This window comes from Brachionichthys hirsutus, chromosome 21 (genome assembly GCF_040956055.1).
Source record: "Brachionichthys hirsutus isolate HB-005 chromosome 21, CSIRO-AGI_Bhir_v1, whole genome shotgun sequence".
Taxonomy (NCBI): Eukaryota; Metazoa; Chordata; class Actinopteri; order Lophiiformes; family Brachionichthyidae; genus Brachionichthys; species Brachionichthys hirsutus.
Window position 1 is genome coordinate 8,478,052 of NC_090917.1, and position 17,641 is coordinate 8,495,692.

A 17,641-nucleotide genomic window follows, 5' to 3' on the forward strand; every position below is an offset into this window, starting at 1 on the left:
TCCCGGTCATGAAGAGTCATTCCCGACATCCACCCCCCCACACACACACACACGGCTCCGTGCCCCCCCAGTCCTCAGGTGACACCTGCACGTGTTAAGATGTTAACCCTAAACATCATCTTCAGACCCAAAAATAACAATGAGGTCATTTATGTAACTGTTTGTTTGTTTGATCCTAGAATTTATAGTTTGATGAAAATTAATACCTTTTAGATTCACCTAAAAACTCATATTTCCACAGAAACAATTATTTTTCTTCCGGCCTGTCCCGTGAGGGCCCCCACAGCAAATCAACGTCCTCCCTCACTACGTCCATGCATCTTCTCCTGGCTCGTCCTCTAGCCCTGTCCTTTGCATCGTCCTCCCCAACACCAGCCACTCTCATGTCCTCCCTCACTACGTCCATGTCTCTTCTCCTGGGTCGACCTCTAGCATCCTTCTACCGATATAGTCCCCGTCTCTCCTCTGGACATGTCCAAACCATCAAAGTCTGGTCTCTCTGACCTTCACTGTCCCTCTTATTGTCTCATTTCTAATCCTGTCCAACCTGGTCACTCCCAAGGAGAACCTCAGCATCTTCATCTCCTCCACTTCTAGCTCCGCCTCCTGTCTTTTCCTCAGAGACACTGTCTCTCAGCCGTCCATCATGGCTGTCCTCACCCCTGTCTCTAAGCCGTCCATCATGGCTGACTCTCTCCTATCACAGAGCTCACCTGATACTTTCCTTTGCAATGCTCTTGCTCTCTCTAGTTTACTCGAGTTGAATGATTCTGAACCACCAAGAACAAAAGTGTCACAGAACTCAAGATTGTTTTTATTTTTTATAATTCTCAGATAAATATTTCCAGGTTTGAACCACAGTAGTTTGCTGCTGCCTTTGTAGGCGTGAATTCCTTTTACATTTGTTCGCCTCAAAGGAAAACATTTACGCAGCACTCGTCCCCATTCTGTCCCAGATGAAGAAATGTCTTTGTGTCGCGTCCACATCTGGGAAACAGCTGGCTGTCTTCAAAATCCAAAAATATTCCCAGACACCTACAAAGCCTCCAAAAATCACAGGCAGCAAGTATTTATGTCAATACTGCTCTATGTACAAGCAGGAAGTAGACACAGACAGAACGCCAGTATTAAACGCTTAATAATCGATTTTATATTTCAGGATCTTCTGTTACGCAAGTTCTCTTACAAAATTTTCAAAGTAGTTTTTCTATTTGGCCTGTTCAAGTACACGCATAGGATTCAAGTAGTCATCAAAGATACTGCAGTAATACACCATGAGTGTTACTTAATGTACACAATCGGACTGGTCATCAATCATCAATGTCAAGTTAAATACGCATAAATAAATGAAATGAAATGAAAGTACAGATGACCCTCACTGAAAGACGTGCTTACGATGACTCGCCGTGACGACAAGAAATCGCCGTGACGACGAGCGGAACGCACCGGCTGCAGAGTCGTGCACGTGTGTAGAGTATAAGTGGAATATACACATGCAAATAGAAAAAATAGTTCCACACCAGAAAATGTCGGCCAAGTTGTCGATCAACGGGGGTTTGGTTGAGCGACGGGGTCTTCAGAACTTACACCATCGTTCAGTGAGGATGAATTTTCAGCGATATATAAAGATAGTACTGTAAATACAGAAGTACTCACAACTTTACAGCCAGTGCTTTCTGAAGAAATATTAGAAATAATAATCATAAAGTGTTAAATAGAATACACCCCAAAACCACAATCAGATTTACCATGTCTCCAGAGGCCCAGCAGTAAATGGACCTGAGCCTCGAGTCGTCATGCTAAGCTAGGCTAATCCCCATTTGAACCTGTTAACACTGGCGTATCAGTGACTTGCTCTGAGCTCCTGGATGAGCTGCAGGAAAACGATTGTTCTCTGCAGTCCGGTCAGACGCTACTCCTCACTGTCATAGCCCAGAATGGCAGCCAGCCAGCGCTCCACCTCCTCCACAGCCATCCCCTTCCTCCTGGAATAATCCTCCACCTGCAGACGAGGAGAGCAAACACAAGTTTAGTCCAGAAACATTCGTGTAACTCCCAGATCAGAGATTTCTAGTGATGTAAAACTGCTGCAGGACAGTGACTCGGCTGCTCAGATCAGAAGCCGTCTGTAGAACGCCGGGGGCAGAACAGCTGATCAGGAGCTCACGCTCACAAGCAACTTGTATAGCTGAACTATAATATCGTTACGTTTAATTCCATTCAGCTACTACAATAGAGTGACAGGCGGGTCAATGAAGAAGAGTGTCCTTAGGAACCTGTTCTTTGGTGATTTTTCCCACAGCAAAGTACAAGGCCTGTGGGTTGGAGAAATAAAGTCCACACACTGAGGCAGCAGGCGTCATGGCCAGGGACTCGGTCAGATCAATACCTGCACATAGAGAACACAAGATGACTTGGAGAAGTGGACGTCTGCTCTAGAAAAGAGAGGAGCCATGATGGACGGCTCAGAGACAGAGGCTCTGAGGACAAGACGGGAGGCGGAGCTAGAAGTGGCAGAGAAGAAGATGCTGAGGTTCTCCTTGGGAGTGACCAGGTTGGGTAGGATTAGAAATGAGACAATGAAGGCTGGACATTTGGAGACAAGGTCAGAGACCAGACTTGAGTTTGTCGGGCCACGCCCTCTGCTTTGAATAACATGCTGTGGACGTAGAGCCCGCCCTCAGGCCTTACTCCAGGGGTCCCAGCAAACATGTTTCAGGACCAGCACAGAATCTTCTGTCCCTACATCAAAGAGAAGCGGCCGTTACACTCACCAGTCTTCTCCTGGATCCGGGCCAGACTCCACATGGTGGTCTTCTCCGTGTGGTCGGGCTGACTGGGGTAACCGGCTGCAGGTCTGATGCCCTGGTAGCGGATCCTGTGCAGCTCCGAGGCCTGCAGAGCTTCGTCAGAGCTGTAGCCCCACAACTCTTTACGCACGCGGGCGTGGAGTTCCTCAGCAAAAGCCTGGAGGACAGACAGGGTTGCCAAGGCAACCAAAAGAAACGCCACGGCAGCAAGCGTTAGCACGTCGGTCACCGTTGTTGTGTTGCCGCCAGCGATGCTCGGACGCCGGACGCCCCGTACCTCCGCCAGCCGGTCCGCCAGGGCTTTGACCATGATGCTGCTGTAGTCGTCTCCCTCAGCCTGGAACCGCTGACTCAGCTCGTCAGCGCCGAACACGCCCACGGCGAAAACACCAATGTAGTCGGCCACGCCACCGTGCACAGGGGCAACGAAGTCAGACAGACACAGGTAGGGCTCCGAGCTGGAGCCATCCTTCTCCGCCTGCAGCAGGTAGCAGACAGACACGCGTTACCGTCGTGTTCGAAAGGTATCGGCTCCATTACGAAGTGAAGCGTAGAGCATATCCAGAGAGCAACAAGGGAAACGTGCATCACGACTGTCGACCCAAACCTGCTGCCGTAAGCCATGGAATGTGGCAATGGGCTCGCTGTCTCTGGGCAGTGTGACGTCATCCTCGTACACGTTGATGTCGTCGCCGTCAGCTCGGGCAGGCCAGAACCCCACCAGGCCCCGCCCAGTCAGGCTGCAGCCATCAATCATCTGGTTAAGAAGCCGCTGAGCGTCATCAAAGACTCGCCGGGCCTCCGCACCTGCGGGGTCCAGAATCAGAACAGCCACTGTTTGGTCACAAACGAGTCAGACCACGCTCAGGCCAATAGAGAGCTTTTACCACAGGGCCATGAAGGTGTTTGACCAAAAGCCCATTAGATTTCACCATTGTCATATTTTATCAAAACACAAGTTTTTATCCTTCTTAAATTTTATTAATTTAAGTGTTCTTAAACAGTTTTTTAAATGTGTGAATGGCTTTGCACCAGAACCACTGAGCAAGTTTTGCTCGCAGACTGCAGAGCTCTGGCAGGTCCACCCGGGCAGCCTCAGGTGGGGACTGTAAGGTGCCTCCCCGAAAAACATCTTTCGCACAATCCGCTCTCTCTGTGAAAGGTGCTAGTCTGTGGAATCTGCTCCCTGTCCACCTAAAATCCGTGACACAATTGGTCTCCTTCAAAAAAGAAACGAAATCTTGGATGTGCAAGCAGCAGCACTGTACTCATGTTTAAATGTCCCTAAAGTGTGCTTGTCTGTTGTACCCTGTTCAGTTTTATCTCTTACATCTCTCTTTTGTTTTTTGTCTTGTTTTACTCTTAATTTTGTTAGTTCTGTGTTAAAAAACATGCATAGACTGCTTTTTTTAAATTTCCCTTCCTTTTCATGTTTTTATAAATGTCTGTGTTAAAAGCCCATCTATGGACAAGTGCTGCGAATTAGCTTCAGCTATAAGCTCTATAATGCAACCATCGGATACCTGTGTTACATGTGTCTATGTTTTGTATTCGTCCATATTCAAATAAACCAGAATCAGAACATTGGACGCTGATGGGTCCATTCAGAGCTCGATAGCGGCAGCCATCGGACAGCGCCGCACGCAGGCTGCAGGGGCGGGCCTGGGTCAGGAAGTCATACCAACGGTCTTGTCTTTGAAGATCTTGGGGTAGCCTCTGTTGGGGTACTTTCCTCTCAGCTGCCACACATCAAAGAAAGGCTTCCAGTCGATGTAGTCGAGCAGACTGTTCAGGTCGTACGACTCGAACACACGAGTGCCCAGGAACCGAGGACACACTGACGCACAAGCAGAAGCAGGCGTTGAGATTGAGCGCGTCACACACTGATCTGTGTCTGTGGTCGGGCACGGCCGGGGGCCCCGTTTACCTGGCCTGGGGGACGACAGCCAGTCTACACGGAGAGCCTTCTGTCTGGCCTGGGGGAGACGCAGGTACCGACGGTCCTGACAGGAAGAGGAGCACGAAGCAGTTTCCATGATGATGATGATGATGAATATATTTATTAGATAGAATGTTAGAGTACAAGTACAGTCACACAGTAGCATGTATTACAGTACAAATAACGTCAAACATCCTGTCTAAGAGGAGCATTTCAAAAAAGCCCTTGCGGGCTTGTTTCCGTTGAAAGTCCTTCGTACATAAATCATCCACAAAAAACAATACAAATAAAAATAAATCCAATATTAAATTACGCAATTGATGCAACGTAACATTAGAAAGACAAAAATAAAATGTTATTACACCGCCAGTGCAAACTAACAATTAATCTAAAATAAATTACACCACTGATGCGAAATGACAATAAATAACTTACATAAATAACAATAAATTACTAAAGCAATTAATACGTGCAACATCGGTGGACAAAAAAAACAAAGGTGGGGGGGTTTGACCCGGAGAGAGTCGTGATGACTATCTCCGTTTCTGTCCCCCTAAAAGGTGTATTTTTAGGCCCTTTTTGAAGGAGGCCAAAGAGGTGCATGTTTTGAGGGCGGGAGTCAATCCGTTCCACCCTTGGGTGGCCGTATTGTAGAAAGATGATTTACCCATGTTAGTCCTATAGGAGGGGGTAATCAGGTTGTTGTTTGAGCTCCCTCTAGTGTTGTGGCTGTGGGTGTCACTAAATCTGTGGAGGTGTTCCGTCAGGTATGCAGGGATTGAGGGGACTGAGGGCAGAGCTGCATTGACTATTTTAAATGCCAATCCCATTTTGAGTTGTTTAACCCTGTCTTCTACCCTGAGCCATTTTAGGCTAGCAAAATGTCCAGGAAGAAGGTGGGTCATGGGCCCCAGATTGAGGAGTAGCCGAATCAGTTTGTTTTGGGAGGTTTGGAGCCTGGTTTTCAGGGACATTTTGATGTTTGAATACCAGGAGGTGCTAGCATAGTCAAAGAGGGGCTGAACGAGGGCTCCAGCAAGCGTCCGGAGAGCACTTTTGTTTACAAAAGCAGACATTCTGCCCAAAAATCTTGTTCTCTGATTGACTTTTTTGATCACCTTAGTTGCCATACTATCGCCAGACAGGTATTTGTCAAGAACACAGCCCAAATAGGTAATCTCTTCTTTGCTGGAGATGACTGTATTATCGACTGTGACCTTGAAATCATTAACATTTATCTCACGTAGAGAGTGTTTAGACCCAAAAAGAATCGATTCGGTTTTACCAAGATGTAGTGACAGTTTGTTATCAGTAAGCCAAGTACGGATTCTGGTGAGCTCAGAGCTGAGAGCCTCCTCAACCTGCACTTTGTCCTCTCCCGAAATCAGGAGTGCTGAGTCATCAGCAAACAGGAACAATTTGCAGTTACAGGCAGCATTCATGTCGTTAATGTATAGGAGGAACAGTAACGGTCCTAGAATGCTGCCTTGAGGAACCCCGCAGCTTACCGGGAGGGACGAGGACAAGGTTCCGTTTATGTCTACCATTTGTTCTCGTCCCTCAAGGTACGATTTCATCCAGTTTGTTGATGTGCTATCAAAACCAATCGCCCCTAGTTTATTCAATAGGATTGAATGGTTAACGGTGTCAAAGGCCTTCTGGAGGTCCAGCATAACCATGCCGCAGTACTTGCCCGAGTCTACTTCACGCTTAATGTAGTCGGTCAGATATATGAGGCACGTGTCAGTGGAGTGGGATGTTCTGAAGCCCGATTGGAATTCAAAGAGCAGGTTATGCTCGGCGAGGTAGCGGTTGATTTGCTCCTGGATTATTCTCTCCATAACCTTTGAGATGGAACAAAGGATGGAAACAGGGCGGTAGTTGCCAGGTTCTAATTTGTTTCCTTTTTTATACAGAGGGATAACCCGCGCCGTCTTGAATTCCTGTGGGACGTGGCACTGATTGATGGATAAATTTATCAGATGGGTTACCACGGGGGCGATAGAGACAGCTGCGTCTCTGAGGAACCGGGTGGGTATGTTGTCGAGGCCTGTGGCCTTGTTAGGTTGAAGGGCAATTAGTTGTTTTAGCACATCAACGGTATTTACAGGTGTGAAAGAGAAAGTGTCCTTTTTAGCACCTAGCTTCTCATAGTGAGTTTGGATGTGGTCAGAACCGTACAGACCTGAATGCGGGGGGAGTTTGCTGACCAACAGGGTGGCAATAGTGGTGAAAAAGCTGTTAAAACAATTTGCTACCACCAACCTGTCGGTCTGGAGCGAACCACTTGAGTTAATGCAGATATTACTGGTTTTTGTTTGGAGTCTGTTGCTGCAGCCTAATTGTTTTAGGGCCTCCCACAGTTTTTGTGGGTTGCTTTTGTTTGCCTCAATGTTCTCATTTAAGAAATTCTTTTTGGCATTTTTTATCATTTTGTTAACCTCATTGCGTAGTTTTCTGCTTTTTTCAAGTAGTTCCTCGTTGTTGGTTTTTCTGTACTCAGAGTAACATTTGTTTCTGAGCTTGATGGCATTCAATATTTCCCCCTTCATCCAAGGTTCTGTACGGGCTCTGACCCGAACAGCAGTTATGGGCGCTATCTTATCGATTACGGACAGAAATGCAGATTTAAAGGAAGACCAGGTCCCCTCGACAGAGGCGGAGTTTAAAGTTTCAGACCAATCAGTTTCCTCCAGCGCTGTTGTTAGAGCTTCTGGGGAGTAATGCTTCATGGTTCTGCAGTTTATTGTGGTGTGACAATGGGCTGCAGGTCTATGAATTTTTCGAGTGCAGAAGATCATGTTGTGATCACTTAGATTGCACTTGATCACTTAGATTGCACTAATTAGTCTGTGGGAGGTGCAGCGTCTCCTCCGGTCTTACCTTCAGGGAGTCGTAGTGTTCCTGTCGGATCTCCTCGTACTCCTCTTTGATGTCCTCAAAATATTCTTCCCTCTGCGATTCATCAAGGAGCTGTGAGCACTGAAAGACCAGGAAATGAGGGTCAACCCCCGCCCCCCGATCCAATCCGGCTTGACCCGACTTGACTGATCTTTGGACTCACTCACCACCACCACACTCCTGGAGGCGTCCAGAACATGGATGGCAGGAGCGGAGTAGCGAGGGGCGATCTTCACTGCCGTGTGTGTCCTGTTCAAACACACAGACGAGCTGAATGAACCGGGCGCCGGGCGCGGACCTTTATGTCCCCTCCCCTCTCTGCACTCGAGCAGATCCAAAACACAAGCAGCCGTCATCGGCCGACTTTTAAAGAACTTAAACACACACACAACCGCTCAAATTAAGGCGTGTGCCAGTATGCACGAGCATCAATGGTTCCCTTCCCCTTTCCTAAAACACCACGTCACCACTAGAACCCGTTTTTAATGTCCGGACGGTGACTGCTGCAGCGTTTAGCTCGTCGTTTCTTCCGGAACGCGACGACAGCGATCGGTTTCTCTGTGCTCACTTGGATGTGGTGGCTCCTCCAATCAGCAGAGGCGTTGTAAAGCCCAGTCTCTGCATCTCTTTGGCCACGTAGATCATCTCATCCAGGGAGGGCGTAATGAGACCGGACAAACCGATGAAATCTGCAGGAGCAAAGCCAAACACCCCATAATGCTGCCGCTGGAATGAAGGCATTCCTTCCATACAGCGGCAATCGTCTGGGTAAGGTGGGGGCTCGGGGTGGGGGCCATAGTTATGGTTGGGGGGGGGGGGATTTTATGTTCATTTGGGCTTGTTGTGTCTTTTTGTCTGTCTGAAACTGAACATAGCAACAAAAATATATTATTTCATTTAAATGTTGTTTTATTTTACATCAACAGAAAAGGTGGCCTAGCCCTAAAGGGTGCAGACCAGGCATCAAACCCCCAGCCGGGTCAGCTGACCCACATCCAGCTTCATCCTGTTCTTCTTCTCTTATGTTAGACGAGACGCAGCAGCATCACAGAACCCGATCTAAAGTACCTGCTTTACGAGCGACGGCTTCTCTGAGGATCTTATCACAGGGCACCATCACACCCAGATCAATCACTCTGGAAGAGAGAACAACACAGAAATAAGAATGAGACCTTCAAGTGACGTGCAGTGAAGCTTGGATGACCTGAAACCTGAAACGCTGCACGCCACGGAAACTGAAACTTAGCCCGAGTGATGGATTGAAGAACTCTGGGATGATTCAGAGGTTTGAAACGAGTTCCAACTTGGAACCGGGTGGTACTCATCCCTAAACACACACACGCACACACACACACACACACACACGGGGTGGTTCTGTAAGCCATGAGCAGCAAACAAGTCTTACCTGAAGTTGTTGCAACCCAGCACCACGCCCACAATGTTCTTCCCAATATCATGGACGTCTCCTTTCACTGTAGCCAGAACGATGGTGCCCTGGTAGGGGTCCTGCAGTCCAGGAACAAGACGCAAGACGCTTGTTTGTTCGTTGGACAGATACATTAGTCCTCCCAGCGTACGATTGGATGATCGGACAGTAATGTTTAACATATTTTGCCCTATATTGGAAAACAGAGGCTGGGAGAACGTCTCAGACGTTGTGCCCGTCTAGTGTGTCGTCTAGTTATAATATGGTCCACAGAAGCACGGCGTCACGGCGAGGAGCAGCAGGCGGCGACGCCCACGGCGTGTCTGAACGCCGCCGTCCCAGTGACAGACACAGACGCCGTCACACACGGACACACACTTTACACGATGTTAAATTGTTATCAGAGTTATGATGTTCAGGGGATGTTAAAGACGCGCCTGGCATTGTTGGACAGATCTCCGTCACGCTTTCTGAACGCAGCCACATCCTTTGGAGACTCACCACTTCCTCTGTTGACTCCGACATGGCCATCATCTCCGCCCTCTCCTTCTCCATGAAGGGAATCAAGTAGCCCACCGCTTTCTTCATAACACGGGCCGACTTGATCACCTGCAAACACACGTGGAATGTTTCAAAGTGTCAAGTATCAAAGACCATCCAGGTGATGAGAGAAGACACGCGCGCATGCAGACTACCGCCATCTGCTGGTAAGGAGCGGTTCCTTTCCTTTAGTGGCGTTGCCTGAATAATAAGATGCCAACCTACCTGTGGCAGGAACATCTTCCCAGCTCCAAAAAGGTCTCCCACCACCTTCATGCCGTTCATCAAGGGGCCCTCGATGATGTGAATGGGCCGGGCGAAGTCCGAATGAGTCCGACACTCCTCCACATCCTCCACCACGTACTTCTCTATCCCCTGATGAGACCGACACAGAACGAGCAGCTGAACTAATACGGATCCAGATCCACCCGAGCACCTCGGTCTGTGTCGCTTCCTTTAGGGTCTCGTATTAGCGGTATATTAAACAGCAATAAGAGTATGTAGATGAAGCCTCCCGTCATGTAATCATCACACGCCTCACCTTTAGCAGCGCGTACTCCAACCTCTCCTCCACGCCTGCCTGCCTCCACTCGTCCGTCTGAACCACCTTCTTTGCTCCTTTCACATTGTTCTGTGAATAAAATGTGTTAACCCTCCCACAGAAGGTGTGTGTGTGTGTGTGTGTGTGTGTGTGTGTGTGTGTGCGCGCGTACCTGTGCATAGGCCAGCAGTTTCTCAGTGGCGTCGGGGTCTCTGTTCCAGATGATGTTCTCACACAGTAACAGCAGCTGTTTGTCTATGTCGTCATAGACCGGCAGGTTCCCAGCGTTCACTATTCCCATGTCCATGCCACTCTGGTGTCCGGGCGGGACAGGGGGGTGTTAGGGGGGGTTCTGTGTGCCTTCATGGGACAATCGCTGCACGATTCACTACATAACCGTGTCCGATAGCTAAACGACCTCCAGTGCGGCGCCCGATGTCAGCTCAAGCAGCGTTATTATAAACCACAGCTAAACCAGCTTAAAAAGCAAAACATCGAATACTTTTCTATTATCCGTCAGAAAACCTGAGTGAACACATACGAACACAGGACAGGCGTGTAACCACGGTTACCTTGATGGCGTGGTAGAGAAAGGCTCCATGCATGGCTTCTCTGATGACCTCCATCCCTCTGAAGGAGAAGGACAGGTTGGACAGGCCTCCACTCACCCTGGCCCCGGGTAAAGTCTCCTACACGCACACACACACACACAGTACACAATGAGTAGCAGCTCTGTATCATTATTTATGCTTGACCAATGAGCAGCTAGAAGGGCTCCACGCCATTTTCCATGATGACACAGCAACACTTCTTCCTACCTTGATACGTCGGGCGGCTTTCATGAAGTTAACGGCGTAGTCGTTGTGCTCCTCCAGGCCGGTGCCGATGGTGAGGATGTTGGGATCGAAGATGATGTTGTTGGGGTCAAATCCCACTTTGTTGACCAGCAGCTCGTAGGCTCGAGTGCAGATCTCCACTTTACGGTCAATCTCTGTGGCCTTGAGGAACGAACACATCACGTGTTTTTGTGAATGAGAGTGTGTGTGTAACGTGGTGTGTGTGTGTGTGTGGGGGGGGGGGGGGGGGGTGATCCAAACATGTCCAGGTGGTTCTTTGTTCTTCCTGATTCACCTCGACCTGGATGACTGAGAACCTACACAGATTTTATCTTAACCAAACTGCTGCTAGACTGACGATCAGGGGGGGGGGGGGGGGGGAGTTCTACCATTGACGTTTCAATGGTAGAACGTCCTCTGAGTGACATCACGAAACAGCTTTATGTACAAATTATAAGGAAGCAGAGGCCCTCATAAGCAGCAGTGTGTGTTTCTGTGTGTGTGTGTGTGTGTGTGTGTCTTCACCTGTCCCTCCTCATCAAAGGCCATGACGACCACAGCAGCTCCGTAACGCTTCACCGTGGCCGACCTGGACAGGAAGTCCTGCTCGCCTTCCTTCAGGCTGATGCTGTTGACGATGCACTTCCCCTGACAGCATTTCAAGCCAGCTTCAATCACGGAGAAGTTGGACGAGTCGATGCACAGAGGAACCTGAGGAGGAGAGGGCGTGACTCCAGACTCATCGAACCGGCAGCATGTAGCGCCGACTCCAAAACACGCGGACCGCTGGCGAAACATGCACAAACTTGAAGCTGAAGCTGTGAATGATCCAATAAGGACTGTATACAATTATATATATATACACAGCTACCCTCACTTAATGACGGAGTCGCGTTCTGAAGACCCCGTCGCAAAATGATTTCATCATTAAACTAAACTGTTAGTACCTGAACTGAACCAGTCTAGGTACTAAACCAGTCCAGGTACTAGACTGGTTTAGTACCTGGACTGGTTTAGTACCTGTACTAAAACTTCAGGTATCAAATTCAACTTTGTACAACATTCCATTTCATTCTGGTCAAACTGAATCTCCTAATCCTTACAATCCGTATTTGATATTTTATATCCCGTTGCGACACAGATTTGGGTTTAAACGAGCCAATCGGCGTTGTCGAGAAGCTCCGTACCCGTGCGATGTCTGGCTCAGAGCCGATGAGGTTACAGAATCGGGCCATGGCTGTCGGCCCATCCAGCATCCCTTCGTCCATGTTTATATCCAGCACCTGCGCTCCCATCTCAACCTGAGCCTTCGCTACGCTCAGCGCCTCCTGGACGGGAGATAAGCAGCATTTAATTTCACCAGAACACTGAGAATGAGAACGAAACAGTTCAACGCCCTGATCATGAAGCCCGTCTCACCTCGTAGTTCCCTGCTGCGATCAGCTTGGCGAACTTGCGCGACCCGGCCACGTTGCAGCGCTCCCCGATGTTAACAAAGTTAGTGTATGGACCGATCCGGAAGGGCTCTAAACCTGCAGAACGTCACATCCATCACGTTAACAGACAAAAGGACCCCCTCGTGTGGGGTGGCTGTTTGAGAGAACCACTTTAAAAAAATACAACAAATCCTGCAACCCCAACATTAAAGATCATGTTTACACAGAAACAGAAAACTCTGTCGAACATTCTTCAGCTCAGTTAAATAAATCGCTGTTTGACAGACATCTGGACTCATTCCGTATTTCCTCGAGCGACAGTCAGTCGGTTTAATACCTGACAGCAGCATGTGGTCTTTATAAACATCAGCAGGTGGAACTCTTGGCTGGCAGAGTTTGACTGACTCGGCGATGGCTCTGCGTGACGAGGATGAAGAGGAGGGACACGGTTTAAAATGAACACAAGCCAAATCGTTTCGTTGTCGAAAACCGACCTGATGTGTGCTGGAGTGGTCCCACAACAGCCTCCCACAATATTCACTAGTCCGTCTGTAGCAAAGTCCTGCAGACAAAGTTCAGGGAAAAGTGTGTTGCAGCAATGAGGCAGCCAGCAGGGCGAAGTTTAACACGTACGTCTTTCCTCTTTAACGAGGTCAACTGTGATGAACTACAAACACATATTTATGATTAACTCGTGTCTCCTTGTTCCTCCAGATCTAGATCTTAACATCAAAGTGTGAACTGCATAATAAAATCCACCAGAACCTTCATATGCGAGGCGGTCACTTGTGGCGTTTCATCATAACCACCGAAGGTGTTGGGGAGACCTAACGGAAAAACGTTGAGAGACAAAGATGGCGACGTCATTCCGTCTCCAGGACGATGCTCAGACGTGTATTTGTACAGACTTTTATGATGTCACAATAACTATTTGGTCTTAAACCGTTTTAATATTTGCTTCCATTTTTCTCCTCTTGATTCCGAGTGGCTTTCGGCTTGACGATAGAATCACCAGAGTTTGAGAGCTACTCGATCAACCACCAACAAATAAAAAACTACGTCTGAATGTCTCGTTTCAGGCATTTTATGCTTCGTGTATCTTCACCCCTGGCATCACGCCGATGAAAGGCGTTTACCTGCGTTAGGGTAACAGATGATGAAAGCCGTGGTGCTCTTTCCTACGGCCTCGATGAAAGGCCTCATCTCCGCGGCCCCCAGGGCGCAGTTCAGACCGACGCTGTAACCCACGTCCTCAAGTTACTGGCGCTACATCAGGGCGTAGCTGTGTGTGTGTGTGTGTGCGTGTGTGTGTGAGGTCCAGCGACTCACCACAGAGGCTTCACGTGGGACACGCTCAAGACGAAGGCCTCTCCCGTCTGACCGGACAGAGTCCGCCCACTGCGGTCCACGATGGTGCCCGAGATCTAGGAGGAGAACGACGCACGTAAACTCAGCTGAACTCACAAACGGACAGAGACGTCCATCTAGAGCCGTCCTTTGCTTTTAACGGTCGAGTTCGAGTCCTAAATATATACGGTTCCCGTACACACGGACAGGAATATCAGACGTCGACGCCTCCACGCGGCTCAGAAGGTCACGAGCAAGTATCACATACGTACAAAGATTGGTGTTCTCCTGCAGCCATGTTCAAACAGCAGGTCAATGGCAAATAAAGCAGCCTGTAGAGGGACGCACGCACACACACACACACATCAGTGACCCGCATAGACAGAACCGTTTGAGATGTTGAAAATACATCGATATTCAAGTTCTAGTCTGGATCCTCGCAGGGCGTTTCTCTGTTCTGCACTAGGAAAGGTCGCCTGGCGTCCCCGCCCCTGCAGGGTTTCTGCCGTTTCCACGGTTCCCGTCCTACTAAAGAAGTCAAACTCAAACACGCTGCATCCGTTTGCTTTGAGTTAATATCTTGTGCTGCCGTTATTTGTACAGAGTCTTGCTCAGCTTTCCGGTTTTGTGGAATTCATCAGTAGGTTGCAAAATATGAAGTAAATTATTAGTATATCCAGTCGACCCGTCTCTCAGCCCCAACCCGTCTGAAGGTACATAAAGCCACGCAAACACGGCGGGCCCGCCGCTGAAACATCCGGCGAGCGCTACCTTGGCGTTGGCCGTGTCAAAGATGGTTTCAACCAGCAGGATGTCGGCGCCTCCATCGAGTAAACCTCTGACTTGCTCCGAGTAGGCCTCTACGAGTGCATCAAACGCTGGGGAGCACACACACACACACACACACACACTTTGTTTCAGAGCTATGATAGACTTTAGTCAACTAAAACATGAAACTAAATCATTCCGTAACAAATGAAGTTATGAAAGCTATGCGCTCTATGTTTGAGGTATTCGTCTGCACTTGTGTGAATTATGTTGCTTCATCTTCTTCTTGTTTACCAGACCCCCCCCCTTGCCCCGTCTCCACACATAGATAACCGGGGACGCTTCCCCTGACAACCATGAGACGTATTTGCGTCTCATGGGATACGTTCCTGTAAGGTATTGATTCCGGCACAAATCACGTGGTTCTGCTGATGACACAGTCGATCACGCGGCTCTGCTGTTATATCGATTCCGCGTCGATGGCGTGGTTGTGGTTCCGCGTTTCGGGCACGGCATCGATCCCGTCGTAGATTCTAATTGGCTGGGATCGCACGTGGCTCGTTGCTCTGAAGTGGTCGCCGACAGGCCAGAGTTACAGTTGAAGTTTCTTACATTGGATTCGACATCAGCATCATCGATGCTTTCTCTAGACTGATGCAACCCGACACAACGTAAGAACAGCAGCCGTTGCTATCGGCAACTCGTCTTATTGGCACACAGGCCGATGGAATCAATAAAACCAGACAACAAATCAGTGCGTTTCCACGGGACAGAATGGAGACGGTCCCGTTTTAGTGCAGAGCGGGACAGAGGTGTGGACCCAGGAGACAACTCGGAACAAAAAGTCCTCTTACTGATGTTCCTGAAGTCGGGCCGCTCCACAGACGGGGATATGGACAGGGTCCTGTTGGTCGGACCTAAAGCGCCGGCCACGTATCGCTTACAACCTGAAAACAGACACCCGTCAAATCTGATGACGAAGCCCCACCCCCCAAGAGCCAATAAAGGTTTCAGCTCTACCAGTTTGTTTGGTGAAGTCATCCACCGCCTTCCTCGCCAGCTCTGCAGACGCCTTATTCAGGCGGTAAGCCTGAACAACAAACATAACGTTTCACGAAACTCCAAAGAACTCAAGGAAACAAATAAACTCACACAATAAAGTACACGCATGGCGGTTTAATCACGAGCGGCTCAACTTCATTCATTCAAATTTTGCTCCAATTTTTTCTGTTCAAGACTGGCAGGATGAAATGTTCATTAATGCTCTGCTACACAGCCAACCGTGTGCAGTGGTGCGACAGGCTCCGCCCCCCCTACCATGTGCTCCAGCCCGTAGTCTGTCTGGGCTATAGAGGTGCTGCTGAACGTGTTGGTCTCGATGATGTCAGATCCGGCCAGCAGGTACTCCTTCAACACAGCAGAGAGCGAAGGTTATGGCATTTTGCACAGGGACCATGCTGGGGGGGCGGGGGGGGGGCATCGGATGACGCACCTTGTGTATTCCATAAATAACATCTGGCTGTGTGATGCTGAGAACGTCGTTGTTGCCCATCAGAGGGAGCGGATGCTCTTTGAACTCCTCCCCTCTAAAGTGGCCTTCCTCAAACTTATGCTGCTGGATCATGGTCCCCATCCCGCCATCCAGGACCATGATCCTCTGCTGCAGCGCCGCCCGCAGCTCGGCCTCTAAGGGACAGCATCCTGGGACACAAATGGACAGGACTCCATGTAGGGCGACCAGACGTCCCGCATTGCACCGCATTTATATCTCAAATCCGGCATCACGCGAATTGAGGCGGTGTCCCGCATGTTAATCTCACCGCCACACATCTTATTTTAATACTTAAAGTCATAGCGACACCAGCAGGAAATGATCGTTTATCGGAGAAAAACATGGAACATTCTGCTAAAACATGGAACATTCCGCTAAAGAACGCAGCTGCTCCTAAAGCCGTGACCCGGAACAGGTTTATTCCTGGTAGAAGCAGCTCAAGGGGATTCTCAGTCCGTTCTGGAATCATCCTGCAGCAGCAGGTCTGAAAGGGAGACCTGCTGTTTACATTAGTTTTTATGTATATTTTTACCTGTTAAAACAAAACAAGATTAGAAAAAATAATAACAACTAATAGCCCCATTCTTTGTGGAATGTTTATTTACATGTTCTGGTTCTGGTTGAAGAAATAAAAGACTTTGGAACAAGTCAAATGCGCAGTTCTTTAAATGCACAACTTAATTTATACTGAGGGACAATTAATTACACAAAATATATGTCTGGAAATAATAATCATCTGCGAAGTGTCCCTCCCTTTGTCCCACTTTTGTCCGGTGATGATCTGGTCACCCTAACTTCATGCAACAACCTGACAACATGCAGCGGAGTAGAACTGATCCCGTTCCTTTAGTGGATTTCTTCTTCTGTTCTGTGATTCTAAGAGAAGCACTCGGAAAGTGTGAACTTCCGCAAAGACACCAAAAAGCGCACAAGCCCGGTCAGGTATTTAAACATTCCCGGATCCACACGAAGACCCGGTCGGGTCAACATCTGCTGTGCTCGGGAATCTGGTTAATCAATAAGATCAGCGATGACGAGGAAGGCTACTGATCGATAATCGATCCTGCAGAGCTGATCATATTCACCCTCCTCGCCGGACTGAACGACGTTCGTCGGGGCCATCTGGTCGAGAGAACCGCGTTCCGGTCCTGGAAGCAACTTTCTGCGGCTCTTCGGTAACCGGTCTGACCGGCGGGATCGATGCCGAAGCTACTATGGCGAAGACATTGCGTCCGCATCCGATTGGCTGCCAGGCAATCACCGCCCCTGATAGGATAAGCTAGCCTAACCCCAGCCAATCAGTGACCGAGTAGGAGGGGCCATGCCTTCGCCACAGTAGAATGCATTTCCGGTATGGTTATTCACAAAAAAATATATTAAAATAAATAAATACAAATAAAATAATTCACATGCAGCGTTAATTCATTTGGTATGACGCTGAGAAAAACAGCCAATGACGTCAATATGAGAGAGTTTCCAGGTGTGCTAGCTCCTCCCCGTTTGTTTTGGGGATATATTGAGACCATAAACCACTCTACATTATTT

The 17,641-nt window shown here is 48.7% G+C and overlaps 1 protein-coding gene across 1 annotated transcript; it reads right to left on the bottom strand.

Annotated features, from left to right (window-relative positions):
* Window positions 1–816: 816 nt before the first annotated feature.
* On the bottom strand, window positions 817–17,218 carry mtr (5-methyltetrahydrofolate-homocysteine methyltransferase). Its single transcript, XM_068754912.1, has 33 exons — window positions 17,182–17,218; window positions 16,037–16,245; window positions 15,862–15,951; window positions 15,565–15,634; window positions 15,399–15,491; window positions 14,548–14,654; window positions 14,049–14,108; window positions 13,759–13,853; window positions 13,566–13,666; window positions 13,195–13,256; window positions 12,924–12,991; window positions 12,767–12,846; window positions 12,413–12,525; window positions 12,181–12,321; window positions 11,519–11,704; window positions 10,976–11,155; window positions 10,730–10,846; window positions 10,330–10,470; window positions 10,158–10,247; window positions 9,842–9,991; window positions 9,578–9,685; window positions 9,056–9,156; window positions 8,719–8,786; window positions 8,219–8,339; window positions 7,818–7,899; window positions 7,633–7,731; window positions 4,738–4,813; window positions 4,492–4,647; window positions 3,418–3,617; window positions 3,088–3,288; window positions 2,775–2,967; window positions 2,277–2,389; window positions 817–2,002 (listed from the first exon to the last, which is right to left on the bottom strand). Exons 1-33 carry the CDS (start codon window positions 17,216–17,218, stop codon window positions 1,913–1,915), a joined length of 3,798 nt encoding a protein of 1,265 aa, XP_068611013.1. The 3' UTR covers window positions 817–1,912.
* Between the last annotated feature and the right edge of the window lie 423 nt (window positions 17,219–17,641).